We start from the raw sequence: 25,803 nt of genomic DNA, 5'->3' as shown, positions 1-25,803 counted from the left end.
GGGATTGCTTCGCCAGAGATTAATAGCTTGCGATGTACAACAGTTTAAGCCATTACTGCTTCTCTTCATCCTCATTTATTCTCTGGTAATGTCTCCTCTCTCACCCTCTTAATTCCTTTCATTCACACCCACTACCTGTCGCGTCCAAATACCTTTTGTTTACTTTAAACACTGTCCTCGAATATGTCACCACGTGTTTTCTCCTTCTCCTCCCCATCTTCCCCACCTCATTCTCAGAAGCAATTTGTAACTCGAACGGGCGCAACAGTGATCTGACTGAGTGTGAAGGGTGATCACTTGACATCGTAAAGCAGGTAGCTGTGAACCGTATTGATCAGTGAGTCAGGCCCAAGGGAGGAAACATTGCCTGTCACTGATTGGATTATCCTCCAAAAGAAATGTGTTGAAAATCAATAACCACAGAGCGCCTCAGTGGCTCTAGAGCAGAATAGAAATGATCAGTTCACAGGCATATTCAACTCTGACCTCCTGTAGCTCTAATCACAGTTCTCTCTAATTAGCCCTCTCTGACAGCGGGAACAAAATGCTTTAGCTGCTCTGTGTGGCAGAAAACTGATGAAACCCCCGGGCTGAGAGCACAAACTGCCTTTGTAACTTGATATGTGCTGCAGCATGTGGAAGCCTTTCATGTCACCTGTCATTAGCTGTGCATGCTAATATCCCCCTGACAATGGTAATGACACTGCAGCTTTTACAGTAAAGGACAGCTGTGGCAGTTTTGCATTGTGCAGCCCATTACATACGCACTGCACCTCCTTTACATTGCTGCAGACTATTTTTCATAAAGCGTACTACAACTCTTTTGGATTGATTTCCTGTCTTCGAGGCAACCATCGGCTCATATCCGCCATGCAAATCAGCTTGCTCAAATGTGAAAGCCACCTCTAATAAATCTCAGTGAGCATTTTGTTGCTTTTTTTCCCAAATTATGCAATGTCATATGGTGATGCAGCTGGAAAGACAGTGTTTTGAACACACTAAAACACCCGTTCAATTACACTTTACCACAGCAGATTTGAAGTATGGCCCATTATTTTCTATTTTAATCAGAAGAAGAAAGATAGAGAAAGGACAGAAAGATACATTATCCCTGTAGCTGATTAATCTGATTATTACAAAACTTCTAAGAATTCATTAACACTCATTAACATGCGTGTTTGTCTTGAATGATTAACTATAAAGTAGTTTTAAGTCTTCGCTTTGGGTCTTGATTATTTTTCCCTCTACTTTTAATATCTTAAGTGTGCCGCATCATTATCCGGGCTATAACTGCATTACAACTCAAAAGTTAGGATAACTGTAAACAGAATAAAAACTACTGGTTGTCAGAGAGTGAATACACAGCTAAAACTTTGAGGAATAAATTGGTCAGCAAGATCCTGAGGTCATCTGCTCTGCAGGTACACGAGTTAGCACCTTTACACAGTTTTTCCAACCAGTCGCGTGTTGTGCTCAAATACTGCAGGGAGTTGCAATTCTGGCAAATGATCACACTGTTATCCTGAACTGAACCTAGTACATCCTGGCAGAACTCCTACGCACTTTACTTTAGTTTTCATAAGTTAGAGCAGTTTTAGCATTGAAATTTTTCAAATTATGACAGAGGACTCATGTTAAGCCTTTGTGTCTTACACTTTACAAACTCAGAAGAGGACAATTTGCGTTTTGGCCAGAAATACTACTAGTATTAAAAGGAAAGGATTTATTTTATTTTATTTTTTGTCATGTTGTTAATTCTTTATATAAATCTTTTTCTTATCATTTTCTATTAAAGATACAGACACTCTGGAAGGAGGAGAAGCGAACCGATAAGTAGGAGCGACATTTTCAATGTGTACAGTACAGTGTACAGTATTTTAACAGATGTTTTAAGGGCAAATAAACTGACACAGGGTTACAAAGAAAGGAATTAAACCTTAACCTTTTGTTTAAACCTGATAACCTTTACAAATAAGTCGCAAAAGATTCCTTGTCCTCCTCATCAGGGAGTCAAAGTTTATTCTTGTTATTCTTTACTGGCAGCTACAGTAACTATCCATTGTCCAAGAGCTGCCTGGTGGGCTGCCAGTTATTGTGTGTTTTTCTGCTGAGTTAATAATTATAGAGGTTCTGGACCATGTGTATTTGTCTGATAAAGGCAGGAAGTAGGAAAGGCAGCTAAGGTCTTGATAAGATGCCAGATAGTTGGTCAAAGAACCAGAACTCAAGAATCCCTAGACGCTCCCCGAGTACAATGGGATGAAAATGGGCCATAGATCAATCATTTTTATATTATCATGTTTATCACCTCGACTATGATATCACTATGTGAGGCTTTTACGTCCCCCAAATCCTTGTTTCCAGATCCCTGTGCCATCCAATGAAAGCTTTACTATACTGTGTTCACCAGATAATGAGAAGAAAGCTCAATAAATGTTAATGTTCCAACACTGTCTCTTTGTCATCAGCCACTCAAACTGCTTGTAGAACCACCGATGTGAAAAGCACTAGAGTGTAAAAGTGTGTTTAGGAGAAAAGGTAATTTACCTGGTCATACCTTAATGGCGGAAGGTGGTCGAAGCTGGTTCAACCTGAAGAAAGAAGAAATGTTTTTAGGATTTAAGGAGGCACACAATGTCTTAGGTATAAAGGAAACAAAATTTCTATTCTGAGCACAATTTCCACATTTTCTTCTATTATCACTCATCACATATCATCTGTTTTGTTCTGTCTTGAAATCAAACGTCATCGCTCTCTTTCCTGGCCCACACTGAATCTGAATGTGCACTCTAAAGACTCGCTGGCATGGCAGATGAGACGGTTGTACTCTAGCACATCACTAAGTGTAAATGTAGACTGGGTGAATGCGTTCGGGGTGGGGAGCGGGCATGCACTGAACCCAATCTATTAATGGCAACCCTGCAGCCGAAAAAAGCTAACAACCTAGAAATAATAAAACACTCTTTAAGGCTGGAAATAGACAGGCGCGCTCCAGTGAGTTACTTCTTCAGCTCCATGCATTATATAAATAGCACAGAGTTTCTGAGGACACACTCAGAGCTAGAATAAAACACACACAGCACTCTGTAAAGTCAGGGGGATTGTATAAATTGTTGGGCTTTATGGCGTGAATGAAATCCATAAATATAAACTCATGGAACAACCCTAGCTGTACAGAGTTGTTGTGTTTCTTGGTCCCCTAGGTGCCGTTTGCAGCTTGTTACATAAGAGCTGCCGCTGTTTAAGTTTGAGTTTTTCATTCATTGGCGTGTTTAGGGCAAATCTGTGCAGCTCTGAGGCCTTTTGTATCCCGTGTGAGGTATGCAACAGTGTGCCTGCTGTGCATATAGGGTATGTACCTGAATGTACTCCAGCAAGCTGGTGTATGATTAACCGATCTATCTAGCGGGCAAAGATGTATGTGAACCAGTTCTTTGTTTGGCGACAAGTTCAACTATTCTGAACGGACAGTTCTTGGTAGAGACTGGTGGAAAATGAGTACAATTAGTAAAAGCAGAATAAAGCTTTTAAAAATAAAAATTTATGTAACATGTATCTGATAGACAGCTTTCATTAAAGGACTGAGTTGTACACTGGGTTGTCACATTTGACTCCATTAGTGACTATAAATTATCTCTATTCATTCACATTGTTGACCCATTAATTGCCAGGGACTACGGACTAACACTCAAATGATGACTTAATGATTAACAAAAACATTAAGTTAGAATTTATAGGCCATTTATAAAGGGCCATAAACACACAGAAAACTCAGATGCTCTATTTGTTTTGAAATATTACGCTCTAAAAAAAAAACTGAAGTGATGGATCACAGTTAAGGAAAATCTTGCCTTGACTTTTAAATCCATCGACAGCAGCATTAGTTTTGCCTTAGAGTGTGTCATGTAAAAGTGAATGGGTTGTGGTTAGATGTACTCGTGCCCACATTGCTCAGTAATGTGGTTAGATAGTTGGCCACAGGCTGGTATCTATTACTGGCAAAACGGCAAGAGTGTTTCTTTTCTTTTAGTTATTGTTCTGCTTTTTTCTCTCTCTCTCTCTCTTTTTTTTTCCTGGAATAGGGTCAACGGAAGCCACAGGACGGCTCACTAGCGGCCGCCATGTGTGCCTTTGCAGAGACCCTTTGAAAACTATATATTAACTTCACTTAGAAGAAATAGCAACTTTTTTTTTAATTTTTTTTTTATTATAGCTACATTTGCTGCATTTTATTATCTATCTCTATCTTTAACAATTTCCACATTCCTTTGTGATATTTAAGCTTCACACAATCATAAAAAGGCTTATCTTGTTTGAGCCCTACCAATCTCTCTATAAAAGGTTTAGGCGTGGGAAACAACAAACACACAACTCGAGGCGGCTGGCGACGGACATCAGACATCAGACTGGCATCCTATCTAAAAATGTCCCTCATCTTTAACAGGAAGGAAGTCATTTCTGAGAGCGCCGGCACCAGGGGAGTAAGTCAGTGAGATAAAAAATAGGACAAAACAGTCTGAAAAAAAAACAAGAAGTCATGGCTCACCATCTGAAAGAGGATGAGTGCGTTTGTTTTAGCCTTTTATGGCCATGACCAACTACTATGCCCTGTGGTTCACGGCTTCGGTGTTTGAAAGGGGAAAATATGAATGCATGCAATACGAGGGGCGGTAGTGGGTAGGAGTCTCAGTAAGAACACTTTAACAAATTGATGGCTAGAACAGCTTGTGTCAGCTCTGGAGTGTTTTTAGCTGACTGGCTATGGGGCCGTTCTGATTCTTGTGGGGTTGTTACCATTGTTGGCACCACTTGTGTAGCTTGTCTCTGCCCCGCATGAAACTCTACCATCCGGGTAAAAGAGTGTAGAACATTTAACCTCTTTTTGTCTGCTTTGTATTCAGATTAATAATAATATTGCTACTTCTTCAGCTACCTGCGTGGATTGTTTGGATTTTTGAAGTGCTTACTCAAAAAGCCACTGGAGCACAGCTCAAGCAGTATTAAATATTTAAAGAATGAATGACTTAATAATAGACAGAATAATGACAATGAATTATTTGGCGTCTGAGTCACTTACTGTTTGTCTGCCTTCTCCCTGTCGTCCAGGAAAAACAGTGCAGTGGCCAGGAAAAACATGCCCCCCAGGACGATGATGAAGGGACAGAGCATGAGGGCATAGCCCAAACTGAGGAACTGCCACAGCGCTGATGTAGCATACCTCTGCTGAAGGGCGTCGGAGACCTGCACCCATGTCGAGACAAGCACACGATGACACACACACCCAGAAACACCACACACAAACACAGCCACAAAAACAAGAGATTTACTCAGACGAATCATTCGGCAAATGTTCTAAGAATATCCTGTCATGCTCTGACGCACTACACAGTGCTCCGCTGGAGCTCACAATAAGCACTTGTGTGCGTTTCATCGTGGAAACGCATCAAATTGAGGCACAGCATGATGAAGTCGCACTGCTTTTGTCTAAAGTAAGGCAGAACATCACAGTAAAAGCTCATCTTCCTGTTCCTGTTCATCTTCAGTAACGCTAGCATTCAGTCTGTCATGCGTGGCACCGAGGAAAACAGCAGCTGGAGAACGGTGGGTGTGAAGTGACCATTCCTGCCTCCCAGTATCACTCATAAGCCAGCTCTCCAACAAGCGTGGATCACTGTATTGACAGTCACGGCGCAGAGGAGGCTGTTGATGGTTGCTTTCAGCAGATTGTGTGGAGGCCCGCACGAACAAGAGGGGGGGATTCTCATCTGTGTGTGAGCAAGAGTCTGAGTGGCCATAGGTCACACTGGCTCAAGCACATTGATTTCATGTTAGCGTCAGCAGAACGAGATCCTCTACGGGTAGAGAGGGGGAACTGCTGACAGGAGGACGTTGGAGGGAGTGGCTGCGTGCGTGCGGTAGTCTATGTTCTTATATTTGCATACGTGCATGGCGTGTACGTGATTGCAGGAAGGGAGAAGATGGCGGAAGGAAATATTTTTGACATGCAGGTGTGACACAACACTTTGTTGGTCCAGCAGCTGTGTGTGTGTGGTCAGCACAGAGCCAGTTTTCGTTAGGTACAGTAAATTGTCTGCAACTTGCACAGTACGCATCGGCTAAAAATACACGGAGAACTGCTGCATGTCTAATTATCGAGCTGGAAGGCTTTTCTTGAAAGATGGCTGAGAGATTGTGACTGGTGTTCCCCTGCTACCCATTCTGCCTGTGGCCATGTCCTCCACATACAGTACAAAAGGACTCCATTATGTTTTTCTCAAGGGGATTCTTAAGTGACAACTGCCTTCGGTCTGCCTTCAGCTGATGTAGGAGAATCGTGGCTCGAGAAGATTGGAGATAAACTAAAGCAGGATTTCACACAATGGCATGTGGTAATCGTGTGGCATGCGGGCACCGCTATCTGCAGGCGTTCCCACAGAAAGCAACTATGGCGTGGTGGCAAAAAACACTGGTTTGTTGCTATAAACATCTTCTTCATGTTCCAACTGTAAACCAAGGACTGGGCCATTTGCTCACTTTCTCCTGTGGTTGCTTAGCAATGACCACATTTTGTTTTCTCTTGAAATTCTCTATGTTGCTTATTCACACTAGTCATGTGCATGGGCAAAGGAATCTCTGCCTGCGTCAGGATAAGTCCATCACATTTCCGTGCTAAACCTCAGTTGAGGAACTGAGGCACAGAGTAGTGACGTACTTGGAGCGCTCTGTGCATTGTCAACTGCTGTCGATGAGGAGTGAGAAACCCCTGGACATTCAGTATGTCACTCAAAGGCGAGTCTTGGGACCCTGAAGTGAGATGGAGTAGATTCCAGGGTAACAGGTTAACTGTTGGGCCCTGTCTGCGTGACTCATTGGTTGGCAGTGTCTATAGGAGTGTTTGTAGGGGGCATTATTCTGACATTTGGAGCTTGGAGCACAAACAAAACCTTTTCATCTATGGAAGTAAAGTGATTTAAACTCAATCACATTACTTATCTGACTGTGTCAACAGGGAGTTTGTACACATAATGAATTATTGGAGTCGCACAATTAATACAGTGCCAACTACCGAGACTGATTCCTGGAATTTGGATTTGTTCTTTCAGTTCCAGTTCATATGAGTCTTTTGAGGAGCTTGCCTTGTGCTTGGAGGTAACTCGCAGCGTCTTTTATCTGGCTTTGACAATAGTTTAACATTTCCATTTAAGGAAGAAAAAGGAAAAGCAGCACATATTCAATGCAGACCTGCATCTGTTGTCAGCCTGTCCAGCCCTGACAGAGAATCTCACAGATCAGCTTGATTCACTAATCAAAGACTTCCGCTGCCTTTGTTAATATATCCCAGGCTGTGAGCCAGAGGCACAACAATAAACCACCACTTAAACATGTAATGATAAGGCCATCTATTCTCTCTCGGCAGTTTAATCTCTCCAAAGTAAATCATTCAAACTAAACGTTTAACACTGGGTTAGATTGTGATATGCAGTATGGTTATGTTTTTGTATGTTGTCTACTTCCTGTATTCTGAACTAAAGCATAGAAATTGTGTGCCTCTGCTCAGTTGCTATTTACCTTCAATTTAAAATGAGAAGAATGCTGCTTGACAGTCTGAGGTGAATCCAGTTTCACGCTCCATTGAATCACAAGCAGCACTTTTATTCAGACCTCCTGGATGCTATTCTTTGGGTGTATGCACAGTTTGAAGGGTGGGTGGGGTGTGGACTGTGACCTTGAGAGGCCCAGTGTCCCAGTAAGAACCACTCTCTTATCTCCTGGCCAATGAAATACAGAAACACTGGCCCCTGGGGACCAGGAGATTTACTAGAAAACGGCACTGACGGCCTGTGAGCTAAAAGCTCCTCTTGTACCTCACTTTGCACTGAATGCATGTGCATGTATGATTGAGCATTTGAGATTCATGAGACTGTGGTAAATCTTAAATATTCCACTTCACACCCAGATCAGATGTAGCGAGAGTCTTACCAGGCCTATCAGGTATGGACTTCCCGCATCACCCAGTAGATGAGAGGTGAAGCTTTGAAAGGCGACCGCTGTCGCTCTCCGCGTGGGGATGACGACGAACTGCATGGAGAAAGACACGGAGGAAGAAAAATACATGAGAAATCGTAAGGTGGTGAAGAGATGAAGTTAGAAAGATTCACGTAGCCGTGTTAAAATTATTCCTGCAGTCGTCAATTATGTACACAGCGCTCACCCGGATGGGTCAGGAGGCCCTAGACGGGCCTGTCAGTCACAATAAAAATGTCCTGTAACAGCCTGTCTGTTCTCTACATACTCACCACAGCCTCCAGCCTAATAACAAATTAAGGTGCTGGCCGTACACCCACCTTACTGGAAGTCCAATTTCATTTGACTCAATGGAGCTCCTGTTTTCACTTTTAAATACCAAAACATACATCAGAGAAAGGGCTGCCTTCCGTTTGTTTCCACAAGCAGCCTATGAATCAGTCAGGCAGTAATTATCAACCCCACCCGTACCGTAGCCTACAAAGCCCACTCACACGTTTCACATCTCAAAACTGAGTCTAATTGGTTATTTGGTTATAGTTTTGCTGCAGGAATTTCCAGTGACCCAGAGGATAAGTATAGGTTCTCGGTGCTCACCATTAAAATGTCTGCTGTTATGGCCCAGTTCAGGAAGAGCAGCGTCTCTCCGATAAAGATGCAAACCTAAATAAAGAAGGAGAAATTTCACATTCAGTGGTGCAAATCATGATCGGCTAATTTGCACTGAGCACAAAACTGGCAGGACATGAAGCCAGGAGAGGAGGTTGCAGACGCTGCTATGGTGTGTGGGAATCCACTGCTGAATAAAAGTGCTTTGGTCGCGGTGGTTTAAAAACATGTCATTATGCCGTGGCCCAATTATATGTGGATGTGCAGGCATTCATTTTGGTCCTCCAGAGCTGAGCATTTGGCTCATGAGCAGAAAAACAGCACCGGATGATAAGAATTGTTTATTCTTGTCAAAGCCATATATTCTATGCGAAAAACATTAACACTTACTAACTTTAGGTTCAGCTGCAAGATTTGAATTTATGTCCTGCCTCTGGGATAGCAGAGAAAATTTGAACTTAAATAACATAGTGAGTATATATGCAGGCTACTGTGTGCACACTGGTTGGTAGCAGTTTCTGTTACTGCTTGGCTACTTTCTTAAAAATCGCTGAGGGGTTTAGCTGTCTGGTGCGTCTGTACTTCCGAATGCAGTTTAACAGACGATTGATGTGTGTTTTCTGCTGGGGAATAAGCCTTCTGCCAGTGTGTCAGACCCACCGTACAGTACAGAGAGCTACAGAGGGAGTTTGACAGCAGAAATATAGACAGGTCTGTTCTGAGAGCTGCGAACCAGACACCGTGACCGGCACGTTGCCTCTGAGAAGAGAAAGTAGCCCAGGCTGTCCTCCTATCAGCTATGTGCTCACAGACAACAGCTGCAAGGGGTCAGCCAGCCCGGACAGAGCAGCAGCGGCCATTACAACTACGTCACGCCTTATAATACGACACATCTGTCAGCTTGTTGCCATGAAACTTGAGTTGATCACTTACAACTGCTTCTGTAGTGTAAGACAGTAGAGTTGTGCAAGAACACGCAAAGTCACATGTCTGAAATCACAGCCTATTAATGCTGAGAGACGGTTGCGTTTGCATATTTGCATGCAACACAATGCTAAAGAAAAAGATTATTCATATCAGACATTTAATAGAGCAAAACTGTCTATTTACCCTTTCGGATTCATGAAAAAAAAAACAGATCCCAGGTGTTACTTGAGTTAATTACAAAAAGCTAAAGCCTATTTCTGTAACACGGCAACTGTATAAAATGGAATTGGCCAGATCTGCAATCATACAATTAATATGGATACTTCCACATCTCAGGATTAAGAGGCTGAGTCATGCTGCTGTCAGACACCTGATAAATGTGCGCCTTTGCCCCGATGGTAGTTCATGCAACTCCCACCTTATTAAACTGAAATCACCATTTATATCAGTAATTATTTGCCACTTGGGAACTACTTTGTTTTGCAGCTGTAATTGTTCTGTGCAATGATCCAGTTCCAGATCCAGTAAAATGCAATAAGAAACCAGACTTGTCAGTCAGTCAAGGTCACGTATTTAGGACATGGAAGCCCACTTGTTATGTTCCTTTACACGCATGGGAAATATTTTCCTTATTCCCGCCACTGTTAACGACCAACTTGTTGAGAGTCAGTTCCTATTTCTGTGTTACTGATAACGGTGAGAAATGTATACTTATCAAGTCCAACAGCCCAATGTGCATTGTTTCAAGGTAGTGATTGTTAAGTTGCACCCTTTCCTGCTTCTCAAAGCATACAGGCTCACAACCTGCATTTACCTAAGATTCTTTTGGCCTAATAAGGTGTGAACCTTAGGTACTTGCAGCAGCTCGTGTGGCCATCTCAATCTAACCTGTAATTAAAGCTGTTCATTATCAAGAGCGACACATTTTCTCTGCCTGTGGTCTTGAAATGAACTGGCATCAGGCATGACTTAATTCAAACATTAACCACACCCTGATGAGCTTTAACTAAACCTTCTTTTGTTGGACTTGCTGCCAGACTTTGTCTTTAAGCCCCCAAGACTAATGCATAATTCAAATACTGATATCACTCTGTGTCAGGGGGACATTTCTCAGAGGAGACGTGGTGAAGTGGAAGTTGACAAGCATAATCAGACTTAATCACATCAACTTCCTCTGCTGCAGACACAATATACGGCCTACATAGTTTCAGGAAGTGAGCCTTACATAAGCTCCCACAATGCTCTTCTTGGCCACCACGAAGATGAGGCAGATGAAGATTGCTGAGCCGAGCATGCTGACAGCGCACACCAGCGGGTCGGCTCGTTCCGTCTTCTGGCGGGCTAGGCGTGTAGTGGCGGCCCCGATGACCACGCCTAACAGCCCCGTCACACAGGTGATCGCCCCAAAGATTAGGCTGTAGAAATAACATTATTTCATTTAAAAACCAATGCCAGCTTCTTCTTCTTCTTTTTTTTTTTTTTTTTTTTTTAACATACTAACGCTTGGATGACGTCTGTGGATGAATACTTACGAAATGAACAGAGCTATTGTTTATAATGGCATAGATCCACCTGAACCCAGTTTGTCAAGCTTTTTAGCTATTAACCATGAACCACAAATTATGCTTTAATCTTTTATGTTTCACATTACACAAGTCAAACAGACTTCAAAGCTCTACCTTGTGTTTAGTCATTAACCCCTCACCTGTCGGTGCTGCTGCAAATCTCTTTTGTGCATGCCTCTGCCGTCTTTTGCACCACTTGGGCTCTGGCCAGGTACAAAGGAATCCACATACCAAATGCACCTGTGGCAAAGGACACTGCTGACGATGCCAAGGAGGAGAACACGTAGCTGCGACTAAACGCAAAGAAGCAAAATCAACAAGTTATTGGTTGGCTTACAAAGAAAAATAAACAAGCTATCTCTTTTACAATCTCAAACTTCTCACTTGCGCTTCCTATTTGTAAAACCCAACAGCAAACAGTAAAAGAAATGGGTCAGTGAAACTATCCGGCTGAGCAAGGAGCTCAAAGTGGCTTTAATGCAAAATGGTGCGTTCACTGAAATGATATGTCACTTAGGCTGGCAGTTGAACGTGGGAGACAAATATAACACACATTTGGTGTTTCCATAGGTGTTTAATGTGTGAGACGGCTTGCAGCTACAAGCCACACACTGTGTAGGATGTGTGTCACTCAAGTAAAATTATTCCAGGAATTCTATGCAGCCACTTTAGTGGCTTTAGTTGCACACAACATGCTTTTAAAGACATGTAACATATGGGTCATGCAGTGCAGCAGTTCTTGGGTTGACATTTTCATGTTTTTTTATGACAACAACAGTCTGACTGAGTGAATGTAGACAAATATGTTCACTTCTTCATGTAGATTAATTATTTTCTCAATTACAACTTGGTATAAATCACATCTGAAAATGGTTCAAAATTTTCTCTAGGATTTTTTTTTTATATGAATATAATATCATTGTTAAGTGGATGAAATCTATATCTGATATGTATTTGTTTTTCAACATTTAATAGCCTCTTAGTGATATGCTGCTTTAAAATTAAAAAGACATTAGGGACTATGCTCGTCTCTGGACAACCAGTGTCCTGAAACTATTGTCTGAAGCTGAGCCTTACTTCTTGGCGAGGGCTTTCATGTCACAGACCCAGGAGGTGCGGGTCCTGTTGCGTCCTCCTATGTGGTCGGCGCTGCCTCTCTTTGGCTCAGGCACAAACAGCAGGATCAGAATTCCTGCGGTGATCCCTAAGAACGGGGACACCTAACATGACAAGAAATCAATCAATCAATCAATCTGACTGAACAGTTCAGAGAGCCATATGATAGGCTCGTATGATGGTAAGGCATGACAGAGGTGAGTGGTTGTGGGGGCCAGACATTAGATCAAGGACAAAGAACAGTATGTCTACAGTCTGAATGGATGGTCACTGTTTGCTGTGTTACGCCTGACATCCTATCCAAGGCCTCTGAAACTAAGAACATTCCCTTTGCTTTCTCTGCTGCCGCTGTGTGTGTGTGCTCATGTGTGGGCTTGGGCTTGTCTCTGAGTGTGTAAGAATACAAGAGTCCCAAAGAACTTCTTGCTTTTTTAGAGTAGCTTTGTGAGCCCCACACCAAGGTGAAAACCTCTAAGAGCCCATCTGCTATGATGATCCCTGTCATCTTTTATGGGTTATGCGGCAGCATGTTTGTACCTGCGTGCGTGTGTCTGCGTGGGGGAGGTGGTGACAAAAGGCAGGATTGGATGTGTAAAAGGGGATTTGTTTGAGCAATACAAACTGCTCACAAAAGCAAAACCAATTTCGTATGTCAAGGGGAATTCATCATATTATATTTAGTTGCTCATAAAAACCCATTTATATGCACAAGTCCTGAGCCAGAGTGAAATGCGAGTATATACTGTAAGGGGGTGAATATGTGTTTGTGTACGAGTTTTTCACTGAGGGAATAATTCTGAGGCGGATGTTGCTCATAACGTGGCTGATAATGTGTCTCAGAGTAGTATTTTTGGTCTCAGAAGAGGGATGATTAAACCAACCCTGATTATTACCTTTCCTATATTGTGTCTTCTCTGCAATCTCTCCCTATGTGGAGTAAGATAATTGGAAAGAAATCTACATCAGAATTTCATAATGTGCTTTCCTCTTAATGGACGTTAGAGCTCATCTCATTGAAGTGTAAAATAATTATTATTTTTTTTTTTTTGCGCTCAGGTCCCTTTATAATTATTCAAAGAGACACCAGGATTCTGTGACCTTTGACCTTAACTCCCATAGGGCCCATTAGACACTTCCTTTTCAGGATAGTGGGCAATCAAACAAATTAGCTACTGCCCTCTCCTGCTACTCATTTCTATCTCTCCTGTGTTCCTTGATAACACTGACATTTTCAGGAAGGTAGCTGGAACATGTCGGGCGAAAACAAGCGGAAGCTCTTCAGTGTTTTTTCCTTAAAGCAGGATACTGGCGCGGAGGGGCCGTTTCATGTCTTGGTACTCGCTTCCCTCTGCATGCCACACTGGTGATTAATTGGCTTTGAGACTGTTTTATTGGAATGCCATTGTGCTCGCTTTGGAACAAACTGCTCCGCTCATTGCTGTTGTTGTTTTTTTTTTCTTATGTGCTACTAAGACGAGAAGAAATTGACTTCCTGCCTTGGAAGCTGTCATGTCAACAGATCTCTTCCACATGCCGAAGGAATGTTTAATATCTTCATTTATATGTCAGTTGGTTTATGGAGAAGAGTCAGTGTCATAATTTGTTTTAAGGATATTAAAAGCTGACCCCGAAGTCAATGGTACCTCAAAAGCCCTATTAGGGATTTCACTGACCCTCTCCATGATGGCTGGTATGTCTTATAGAGCAGTTAACCTCGAAATCTTTTGTCTCAAGCTCTCAGTGCAATCCCAGTAAAAGAACATGCTATGACAACAGTGATCTATTTATGATATTACACCCTTCTCCTCTAAAAACGCGCTACTTCAAAAAACAGTCAACTAAGGGCTTCTTTTGGAGTAATACTCCATCAGCAAATGGCTGCAGATAAATTTCTCCTGGGAGTTGAAATTAGCCACTTATTAAAAGGGTTCCAGTTTAATTCTCTTGGAACACCTTCGGGGCATTTTGCGAGCCAGTTTGTGGTTACAAATGTTTCTCTGGGCCAGGTCAAACCGCTACTCCTTATAAACAAATAGCTATAGTGTGTTTTCTAGTAGAGGTCTTAATTTATTTCAAGGGGTTTTCGTTTTCTACAAACAACACATTCTCCTGAAATACATACTTGTATATCATGTACTTTCCCTTGTTTTTTTTTTTTTTGTTTTTTTGTTTTTTTTGTTTTAAAAATTGATTACATCCCCCTTCTAAGCAAGTGCTTGTTGTGTATGTTGCCACAACAGTTTGTGATGTGACGTAAGGAGACATTTGTAAAACCAGTCACAATACAGAATGGGCCCACACAAGCACCTCGAGCATGCATTTAGTCTCGCAGCACAATTAAAATAACATCAGAAATCATGACCTAATGGCAAGGTTTTTAAACTCGCGTTATGATTCATTTTGTCCCTGCAGTGTTACAATACACATGTCAAAGAACAGTGTTTTTTTTCACTGACGCTGGCATTGATCCTGCTCTGCCAGAGACAACCTCAATAGACAGAGTAATAAAAAGATAAATGTGTTTGGACAACCGAGAAAGAAAAAAGTAGCATCAGCCTTTGCACTAAACAGAAATCCACTTTCTTCCTTGGAGCTATTGAATCACAACTGCGCTGCAATGTATTGTTTTTTACTTGCAAAACATATCAGAGGCTTTATATTTTACTTGAAATTAATTCTTTTAGAATCAAGTAAAAAGACAGGAGGCACAGCCACTGCTGATGCGCATGAGGCATTTGTTCAACCTGTGGCAACTCGTTCTGCTGCTTTTCTGTAATGTCCTAGGCAGCGCAGTCTGTTCAGCCATGTGTGTCCTCCAGCCACCGCTGACCCCTCTGATCCCAGAACGAAAACAAGCTCACATCCTTCCCTGCGGGAGGGGCTCTTCATTTGTCTTTGTGTGCATGTTTGTGTGCAGTGTTGGAAACTGAGGATGATGATGCTCTTACCCTTAATGCCCAGTGCCAGTCTCCTGCAGCCACCTTGGCACTTGCACCCAGGATGTAACCCAGCCCACTGCAGAGGAGCACAAAACATCACATATGTTAATCTGATCCAAGTTTATTCGGGTGTATCAGTGCACATTTTATAGAAAATATGTTAGTCACTGTCATGACTCAGCTGGGTCATTTCCATCTCTTAAGCTTACGCCTCCACTACACACATCCTGTATGTGGTTTAATTAAAGATGTGTTAAGTGTTTGAGCACTTGACATAAAGGATGTATGACGTGTTGCTGATCAAAGCAACTTGACTGGTCTATTTGTGGATGTGGGAGTTTTATTTATTTATCACATTTATCACAAAATGTAGGACGAAAGGTAACATTGTTGAGCCCACAGAATGCACTAACTTGACTGTCTGGTCACATTAAAGGAAAACAGTGATGAAATGTTTGAGGGGAAATTCTTGATCAGATGAGATCAGCTGTGACGTTCCTCTGGGCTCTGACCCGCAGCTTCGTAAGTATGGTCAAAACGAGGAATGCTAGTTAGTTGTCGATATTTGCCAATGATTACGAAAATAAAAATATTTAATATGCCCTTCGAAGTCTAACCCTAACCCTCAATACGAAAGGGCAGGGTAGATAGATTCATCTGTCTAGTTCGTTACTGTCATCGCTGAGACAAATTTGCTAGAGTTAGGAGCTTGAAGCTCTGCCCTTTTGGATTTTTACTGCCACTGATCGTTGGGTTTCACAGGCTGTCACCATAGAAACACAGACCTTTGCTCTGAGTTAGTCCAGTGGTGAGGTGGAAAATTCTATAGGCTCAAAAAAAGTGAACCTTTATTTTTGTAAAGATGTATAAAGAAAGTGCATTGGACTAAATGAGAAGCAAAGGAAAAAAATGCCAGTCTACTGCTACTATTCAGTCTAAAATATCCCCCACCCTAAAACGATAGAATGCCTTTTATAGCAGTAGTGAGAGGCAAACAAACAGATTTAAATGTGTCTCTGGTAATACGATCACAAGTGCACAGCTTTAAGTGCAGTAGTGAAGGCACCCAAGTCGCATTGAGGAATCACTGAGGCTTGTTCGTACAGACCTCATTTGGAGGTGGTCTAAGCCGCATTTGGCCATGTAGCATATATGTCTTGCAATTTGAAGCTATTAAAGTATTTCATCAAGAAGCACTGATAGCTCACTTTACACTTGTTTTTCTTCTAATATGTAGTAATGTTAGCTTATTTAAAAGACAATCCGACTGCCTGGTTTCTAAGCTTACTTCAGACCTGTTTGTGTAATTGTGCAGAGCCTCTAGCCAGGAGGTGCTGGTTTCTGTCAGAAATACAGATTGGAACAGTAGATTGATAGTAAACTTAAGAGTGGGTTGTTATCAGTTTTGGCTGCCAAAGGGCCAAAACACGATCAACAGGTTTTACAAAAACTCACAGTAAAGGTTGTAACAGCCTGTAACTGTGGTTTCATGACTAGTCCGCCAAAAATAACACAGCAGCACAAATACGCGCAGACAGCATATGATATTTCCAGTGAGTGACTAACGGCTAATCTTATCAGAGTCCACCCAGAGAGTGCTTGGAAAGTTCAACACCAACAATAAAACTTGAGCATGAAAAATATGCTCACATGAAACACTAGCGAACCTCAGCAACATGTCTGTCTGCCAAATTAAAAAAAAAAAAAAAAAAAAAAAAAGGAAAGCAGGAGAATCCATTTCCTGTGAATCAGGCTTTATTCCTGAGGTCACATCCTGGAAGCGGTCATAACAACCTTAGTAAAGACAAACAAGTGGGAGACTGGATAGGATGTTTAACTGCACTTTACAGAGGCCCGGTCTTTCACCTTCTATTGTCTGTGTTGCTGGGCAGTTTACAGTGACCCAAACATTTTTGGCAAGCCATAACACGACCACTCAGAGGGCGGTCGAGTCTTTCCCTTCTTCATTTGTCCGACTGTCTCCAATCTGACATTGCATACTGATACGATCAGCACGCTAAATTGGTTGTATAACAAATTCTTCCCTGAGATTTCCTCCGAAAACCACAAACCCATGTTCAAATTATACACATTTACCATAATGCTAATGTATACAGTGTTGAGGGGTCTGTTTCACATCCCCCCTCTCCTTGTGAATGATTCTGCATGCAGACGATGGAAAATCAGCGCAGCATGCTGCATCTCAGCCACATGCTGTTAAGCACTGTATATAATGACAAACCTCAAAGTGACTCCCGGGCTGCATCCACAGATGCATTCATCATTTATTTCCCAGCTTTGTTTGTTTTCTCCCTGTGGCCTTTTTTGTGATTGAATGGAGTAAAAAGGCTGGGGATTTGAGCTTAATAATACCTCCTATCCACACAAATCCCCACACCACATCTTAAAAAAAATGTCTTTATGCTTCACACAGCCAGTAGTAAGTTTAACTTTTCTTTTGAATTCTGTCTTTGTGTGGCCACAAAAAAGAGAGACCTTCTTTGTGTGAGGATAATTTTAATTATCTACACTAATGGCCATGACTCCTTTGGATCCAACATTTGAAGGACAGGCAAGATTGGATAAAATTATTAAGATATTTAACTGTCTCAGGTTCATAACCATCTCACTCCCTGTACAGAACATATATCTCGTTGTTCTCTAGTGTCTGCTTCAGGCTCTGCCTGCCGCTTACCTTCCCAGGGGGATGGCCAGGTAGAAGACAGAGAGCATCATGGTGCGGCTGTTATTAGTGAACAGGTCTCCTATGATGGTGGGAGAGATGGAGGAGTAGCTGGATTCTCCGATGCCCACTAGTCCCCTGGAGAGCACAAATAGCCAGTAGTACTGTGGAGAAAGACAGAACGGGAGGGAGAGAAAAAAAGGTTCATGAGTTTTGTTTTCCAGATCTTCAGAGAAACTTTCCTTCAAAGCACATTATTATATTATATTTTATATTTTTAGTCCTCACACTACCTGGTAGAGTAAAATAAATTCCCACATTACAATGATATCATTTGATTTCTTAAGGTTTATTGATTCATTGATGATTCACCACTGGTGTATGCCCGTGTGTCGGCGAAAGGCCACACACTGTGGCTGCAGACACACCTTTACTGATAATTTTGTTTACCAAATCATCAGAGCTGGACACTCCTGAAAATGCTGAAAATGACGAAGCGAACAGGTCTGAACAATGGATTAAGAGTCATGTGATGCACCCAAACGCAATGTGCATGTGATTCTTTATTAATGACAAATGCCTTTCATAGGTGTAATGACATTGTTACTGCACATGTACACTCTTTCACACTGAGTTTGAATCTGTCCAAAAAAAAAAACACTCACAGGATAATGAAGTTATCTTTACATCCGCACTGAAGAAACTTAATCTGTTTAATCCATTTAGGCCATATTCAATTACTACATCATATTATCTCCTTATCATCATCAGATATAAACAAACAAACAAACAAACAAAACAAAGATGAAACCTTGGAAGGCTTTAATAGGAGCAGACAAACTGGCGGAGGCACCTGTGTAGGCAGCTGGATTGTTAGCTGTTTCTATGGCAACCACGACTCACAAATTGCAGACTTCCATGTATGGTTGTGAAGCTGCAAAGAAATCTGGTTCCCCATACGGTGGAAGGACACAAACTGAGAATATTGGTCCTATGTGTCGATCCAGTGAGTCAAATGAGCTGAATGTAGGCGAGAACTCCTTATTGCCTTATCTGGCAATCAGCACACATTGTGACCGTAAGAATTTTCTTCCTCATCAGCCTTGCTTAACCTCATATGTCATGTCTCCTTATTTGCTGCTTGTACGTAGTGGCTGTCATCGCAATGAGCCTGAGAGCGTGATGAGATTAACGAAGGGGCTGTAGGTAGGAGTGGCAGAGCTAAGGCAGCGACCTCAGAGCTGACCTGAGCCCTCGGACGTCAATCCAAGGTTTATGCTGGTGTATAGCACATTGTGTCATGGGGTCAAACCCAAAGCCATCAAACATCCACTGTAGACTACACCACACACACTTTGCTGTAAAATGACGCCCAAGGCACACAACTCTGCTGTGGTATTCACCCATATTATTTTCCATGATACGTGCTCACAGTCCCCATAAACTTTCACTGTGGTACATCTTTGTTTTTGTCACATTGCTTCAAATGATCCCTGGTCTATTTTATTCCTTTAACGGCCCACTGGTTAGTGGGATCGTGATGGTAGCCCTTTTTTTGTGTGTGCGGTCACTAGACTATCATCACCACTTGGAGGTGAAATACTGGTAGCAGTGACAACAACAACAGCAGCATAAGATCCAAGCAGCAACTCCAAGGCAGCGCCACAAAAATTTGGTTTGGACATGGTAAAAGCAGATTGAAGACTACAAAGAGATAAAAGAAAGTGTGGGAATGTCCACACTTTGCGACAGTTTTCTCTCTATTTAGAGAAAAAATATATGCTCATACACTCAGTCTGCGTTAAAGTAAATGTAGACTCTTTTTAATTTTATCAGGTATGTGCATGTTTATCGCCACATTTTAAATAATTAAAATGGACTCATATAGTTACAAACAAAAGTAAAAAAAAAAGGCTCTACGTTGAGTTATTTATTCAAATCTTCATAATTCATAATTAACTAATTAAATTGTATAAGTACGCCTGGAGCAGGATGCATTAGAAGCAGTTTCCCATTTTTCTTAGGTACTTGCTTAAAGCACCTGAGCTATGGACGTAAGGGGAGGCAACCCCCCATGACCTTATGGCCACAAACCTGCTTCACTGCATTCAAGGGGATACTTTGCAGCCGCGCACTAAAATTTACTACCCACTTCACTTCTATGTGTGTCATCCACATCTACTGTATTCACTTTAATAATGACCCATAAACCAAAGGGAGAAACGATTTTTCTCAGGTAACGACCAGTCATTCCTCTTAATCAATAAAAAACTACATTAATGTCTATTATTAATTGTTTAATGGAGATTAGTTTCATTCTATGTGTGTCATACAATGAGCTCCATAAACTTCATGACTGCTCATATTTGTCTGTCCCAATTTTGTATTCATTCTGTTTTCTACCTGTGTCCCTGTCGTCTCAGACCAAACCACTCCCTGTGCTGCTTTCCAGCCGGTTGCATCACCTGATCTTCACTGGTCTCCTGCTCACCTGCAGCCACTTCCCTCATTAGTTCCCTCAGTATATATGGCAAGCCTTGCCATGCTGTCTTTGTCCACCTCTATCACATGTGTCCTATCCTGTTTTCATTCTGACTGTTTGGTTGTTGTTTTTCTTGTCTGCCTTTCTTTGTTTTAAAGTAAGGTACACGGAACCTTTTACCAGCCTGAGTCATGCTACGGACAGCTACAAAGGATACATTATACTGAAAGGACTAAAGAATCATCATCAGTTAATCAACCCATGCAGTCAGGTCTTATTCATGAAATTGTTTTTATTGTCCAGTGTGTTTAAGCTAATTGAGATTGGGTTCTGTTTTCCCCTGGATAAATCTTTAAATAAGGCTGAACGTAGATGAAGTGTTCATATCACAGCATTCATCTGTTATGGCAATGCAAAAAAAAATAAATCATAAGAGATGATGCAGTTCCACTTTGTGAAAGCGGTGAATTTCTCTTACATAAGATCTGAGCGCCATAACTGCTGCAAATCCTTTCAAAATGCCCGAGAGTGACTTAAATGGGTAATGATAGGACTCATTCGTAAGTGGTCATTAACATTTCATTACATGTCATGTCTTTCATCTCTCACGGCGACAGCGCCGTAGAGCTATTACATAACAGCCTACTTGTCCCATCTGATTGACGCTCTCAAGAACATGTCTTAAGGGTAGAGTTAAAGTTCAGGGTAAAGGACCGAGTGTGCTGAGGATGATTACTCGTCTTCTCATCAGTAGTGTGCAACATTTGTCAGAAGTGGAAAGGCCCGTAATGTCAGCCCCTCCAATGTATTTCTTGCTGAGGCAAATGGCTGCAATCTTGTGTCCTATAGGAGATGGGTCCATAGGGGATTGAATTTAAAGGACGCTCTCCTGAGACCATCAATATCTCCAGGCTGCCGTTCAGTTGCACAACTCTGGGCTGAGGAGCCATGGCAGTGAGCAGACTGACTCACTAGAGACCTGACACTATGGCACACTGCTCTGCAGACATGCCGTTTGCTGTATGAATTTAATAAGAAGAGCATTCCCTGGGAATGGGGCGACTTTAGATAGTGAGTCTGTTACATTTTGGTTCTAATCACCATCAAGACTGCATAACAGGATCTGTCAACACACCACCACACAAACATCAATGAACAGAGCCTTTTACTGTAATATGATGTCTACTCCAGGCTGGATACCCCTCCCCCTATACATCATTGCCCCCAAGAATAATGCTTTTGTTTAATGCATCCAACAATGTTCTGTATACAGGAGCTTTTAGAGATCCAATCTAAATCCACTTGTCAGGGGGCACTGAAACATCAGTCTTATCTTCTAAAGTATTGTAATTGAGACAACTGTGAGCCATGGGCCTTCATTAGTTGATTGGCTGGTAGCCAGAAGGAGGGGGGGACATAAAGTATTCTACAAAGGCAAAGCGGGTGTCTCACTTGATGAGCGTGTCATTTCATTTCACTTGCCTTAACATCGAGCATATCCAGATCATAACAGAATAATTAGCTCGTCGGCGCATAGCGGCGGTGGGGGACAGCCTAATAGATTAAGACTGGAGGCCTAGCGACTGTTTGAGTTTCCATCAGAGCTGTGTCTTACCTCTTTGCTGATGAAGGAGCTCGACAGAGTAACAATGGACCAGAAGAAAATGCCACAGCTCAGGATGACCTTTCTGTTGAAGCGGTCGCCCAGGTAACCGAAGATGGGAGCTGCCACCATGAAGCTGCAGATGAAGACTGTGGGTGAAAAAAGGGAGAAAACCTTAGCCTGACGTAATGACAGAATTAAGGTTATGGTTGCTGAAACATATTTATCATGCAATTGTGCATAGATTCAATTATTTGCACAGTTTCAAATCCTCAAACTCTGACCGGACTTGGCCAATTTTCAGCTCCCCGGTTCACTTATTAAGTCAAGACCTGTCCAGATCAACTGTGTGATACCAGTCAGCCAGAGACACAGTGAAGGACTGCCAGAGGACACCTCCACTCAGCTCCAACCGATTAGGATTACATTATACTTGCCTTACACTTAGTGCAAGAAACAAGGCAAAAGGATATTAAACACGGTTGAAAGAGCAACATTAAATGTAACAGAGAAAAGCTGTATTCAATTGGTGAGACAGGAGGAAAAGGAGTTAGGTTAATGCACTGCTGTAGATTAGAAAAGAAATACAGTTTGGAACAGAGATGAGGCAGTTCAGGCACTTCACAGTTTAATGTATCATTGTCGAAATTACAGTTAAACTAACCAAATAAAACACAATAAAGCTACAGCACTGATTTTTTTCCACTTAACTCCAGGGAGAGGACCTTGGTATCTTCGTGGCCATAAATAATTGCTCCATCTTAACTTCTTACAAGTGAACTTGTGTCTCAGTGAAAGGAACACAAGTGCTTCAAAATGTGCTCCCTTAATTGCACCACTGACTTGACAACCAGGTCGCGTTCTCTGGGCTTTTAAGTCAGTATTTATGAGGAGGTCCAACCCAAACAGCCGTGAATTTTTAATGCTCTCAAACTGAGTTTTGTGTCTTTGCAGAGAAGAGAGGGCAGAGATGTTGCCCTTGACAGAGATGGTGGGAGCTGGGGAGGCAGGCTGGAGTGTTTTGATACATCATCAGCATAAACATACAGAGGAGGAAGGGAACAGAGGAGAGGAGAGAGGAAAGTGAGGAGGGGGCTGTTATATAAGATAGAGGCACCACAGTCCCACATCTGCTGAGGCCAACCAACAGGATAAGGGACAGTAATCAGATTAAAAATAGAAATAGAAATAAAGGACAAAGATGTCCATTTAAATCACTATTTTGAGGGAAGAGTTATCTAAAACAATGCAAAAATAACCACTTCAAGTAACTTTATTGCAAATATTTACATTAAATAACTAGCTAGTATCTAAATAGTGAAGGTGAAATATTCTGTGTTTTATGTAGATTATAAAAGACCATGCTGTGACTGAGTAATGCTATATGCCTTTAGAATATACAAATATATACATGCATAAAAAAGACTAAGCTTTTTGTCAGACTAAGGGCACTGAATGTACTTTTTTATAAAGATGGAAATAACAGATATATCTTGCATTGTATTAACTACACTGATTAGGAAAACACGCCACAATCATGGTCATAGTAACCTAAAGGTTTTAATTCAGTTTTTTTTTGAAACATGGTTATTTGTGCAGTATGTGTGCTAATATAAATGAATGGTAATTAACTAACTCTACACGATTTGTTATAAAATCTAATTTAATTTTGTATGATTGTCTGATTTCATACAAAAAATCTGTACCCTGGTATATTCCAACAAGGATCTCCCTGAGTCCTTCTGGAGAAAAAAAAAATTAATTTTAGAAATCGAAATGTAATCTAAAATCTCATTTAAAATTAATTTCCACTATTTATGTAAATTAGCTTGGGTTTTCACTGGTGCTGGGATTTCTTTGTTCACTGCGAATAATGAATAGCCCGCATCTCTCTGGCTCTCAGTCTCACCGTTCTCCCGCTCGTTGCCTGCATTTCCTTCTTTCCCTCCCATTCTGCAGCCCCCATCGCGAGCATTTATGCGACTAAGTGCTGCAGGTCTATTGTGTAATGCTAAATGACTCTGATGACTGCTCCCTGCAGGTCCAGCTCTCTGAAAGAGCTTTACCACCGCGCTCTGCAGCCACAGCACTGCTGGAGAAACGCACGCACGTACAGAACGTGGTGTTCTGCAGTGCGTGGTGGAGATAAGATGAGGGAGAGGTCCACAATCACCCACTGCCAGCTGGTCCACGTGGGTTTTAAAAGCCAGGGGCCTCAGATCATTACTTGCACTGTTCTGCAGCTTGTCAAAAAATAAATATCCTCACATCATTAGCTACCCTATTTTAAGTCATGAGCAGGACCACACATTACCACATCTCTATGTGCGTCTTATTTTTTTTATTTACAGTAATTCTGCATTTAATTGAGCCTCATTATCACTTCTTAACAGAATCAGCACATGTGATGTTAGGTCTCGATAGTGTGCTCACATTTATTTTGTGATAATCTCCAGTGAGCAAAAGCAATGAGTCCGTTGGTTTTAGTGGTGTAACAGTTTAAATTTTAGCTTCAGTGTAAGGAATGAAGATACAATGAAAAGGGAGACAACACCAACTACTAGGAAGAAAAATTTGCAATCCAAAATGTAAAATACCAGACTGAGTTTTAACGCGAATACATGCAGGTGAGGGATGGTTGAGCAGTGATTTTCAGAAAAATATGTTCTCAAGGACATGCTTGAAACTCTAAAACAATAATAAGATGTCACACTTGAGTTACACAGAATTCGACACCTGCACAAGGAATGTTTTGATTATTTATTTTGAGCGGAAAAAATGGGTACGCCCTGCCACAGAATTAATTGGTTTCAAAGTTGATGCATTTTTTTCCCATCAAATTCCTTCTGGTCAGAGTCATCGCCGACATGCCTTAAAGATTTGGATCTTGAGAGGTTCTATTTGACTTACTTCACATAACAGATCAAAAGAGACGCAGAAAGGGAAAGCATTTGAGTGAAGCTTTTTCCTGTATTGTTGAAAAGTGTGTCAATGCAGTTTGTTCTGGTAAAGGCTACAGGCCACAAAATACATCATAATAATGACTCTCAATTGAGACACATCTGTCATTTGTAATTTATCCAGTTTTACACAATATGGCGTAGGAGTAATCTACGTGTTACAAAACACGTGCTGTCAGCTACACCAGATTCAGACTAATTATGGGGGGTTCTGCGTTTCCTGATCCCAGGAAGTGTCTCATCACTACAAAGACCATCTATTATTGAACTCAACTCTTCACCTGTCAGTCTACACTGAGGGCTGCTAATACATGAAGTGCCAAAATAGTGACATTGGCCACACTCTGAAACAGCATATAATTTTGAGATGCTGGATATGATGAAAAAAGAAGATGATCAGACACTTGTCCGGACTCTACATGCTATGTATGGGATTATACTGGAAAGCTAAATATTACAATATACAGAGGAAGCATGTGCTTATTACAGAATACTCAATCTTATGAATTTGTTTGGCTTCATTAGAAACAATAGTAACGACAAGAAAATAAATGTGTTCAGTCTATTTCAAGAACTTGGACCAACAATAAGTCTTAACACACAGCAGGTCACACCCAAAAACTCAGGGCAGACAGACACTATCGCAAGTCTTAATAGGAAAAGCTCAATTATTCATACCTCGTTCTGCAGAAGATGAATCTAATTTTGTGGTCTGAAACACCTCAAATAGCCCTGTTGAAAAGGTAATGGGAATGCTTTGACTGGCATACAGTAAACAGCTTGTGAATATGGAACTAGTTTGAAATGTTGCCACACCTCACAAGTCGCATTCCTCAGCTAACCGCCATTGTCTTTCTGCTTGTTCGTATATTCAAGCAGTGGAAAGACGTTAAT

The 25,803-nt window shown here is 41.6% G+C and overlaps 1 protein-coding gene across 2 annotated transcripts in view; it reads right to left on the bottom strand.

The window, feature by feature from the left end:
- The window catches only part of spns2 (spinster homolog 2 (Drosophila)), a 29,374-nt gene extending 5,344 nt beyond the window's left edge, over window positions 1-24,030 (bottom strand). Inside the window, exons 1-11 of one of the 2 annotated variants that reach the window (XM_047606452.1) lie at window positions 23,859-24,030; window positions 21,962-22,098; window positions 17,877-18,028; window positions 15,191-15,257; window positions 12,204-12,346; window positions 11,267-11,419; window positions 10,787-10,976; window positions 8,623-8,688; window positions 7,981-8,079; window positions 5,078-5,241; window positions 2,558-2,591 (exon numbers count right to left, since the gene is read on the bottom strand). In XM_047606452.1, coding sequence (XP_047462408.1) covers window positions 2,558-2,591; window positions 5,078-5,241; window positions 7,981-8,079; window positions 8,623-8,688; window positions 10,787-10,976; window positions 11,267-11,419; window positions 12,204-12,346; window positions 15,191-15,257; window positions 17,877-18,028; window positions 21,962-22,098; window positions 23,859-23,901 — 1,248 coding nt within the window. In that variant the 5' untranslated portion in view covers window positions 23,902-24,030. Of the gene's footprint in view, window positions 1-2,547; window positions 2,592-5,077; window positions 5,242-7,980; window positions 8,080-8,622; window positions 8,689-10,786; window positions 10,977-11,266; window positions 11,420-12,203; window positions 12,347-15,190; window positions 15,258-17,876; window positions 18,029-21,961; window positions 22,099-23,858 lie in introns of both variants that reach the window. The other variant, XM_047606453.1, reaches the window with a different exon arrangement.
- Window positions 24,031-25,803: the final 1,773 nt, after the last annotated feature.

This window comes from Mugil cephalus, chromosome 15 (assembly GCF_022458985.1).
Source record: "Mugil cephalus isolate CIBA_MC_2020 chromosome 15, CIBA_Mcephalus_1.1, whole genome shotgun sequence".
Taxonomy (NCBI): domain Eukaryota; kingdom Metazoa; phylum Chordata; class Actinopteri; order Mugiliformes; family Mugilidae; genus Mugil; species Mugil cephalus.
Note: the sequence above shows the minus strand (reverse complement) of the source record. Positions and strands in the feature narration are given on the sequence as shown.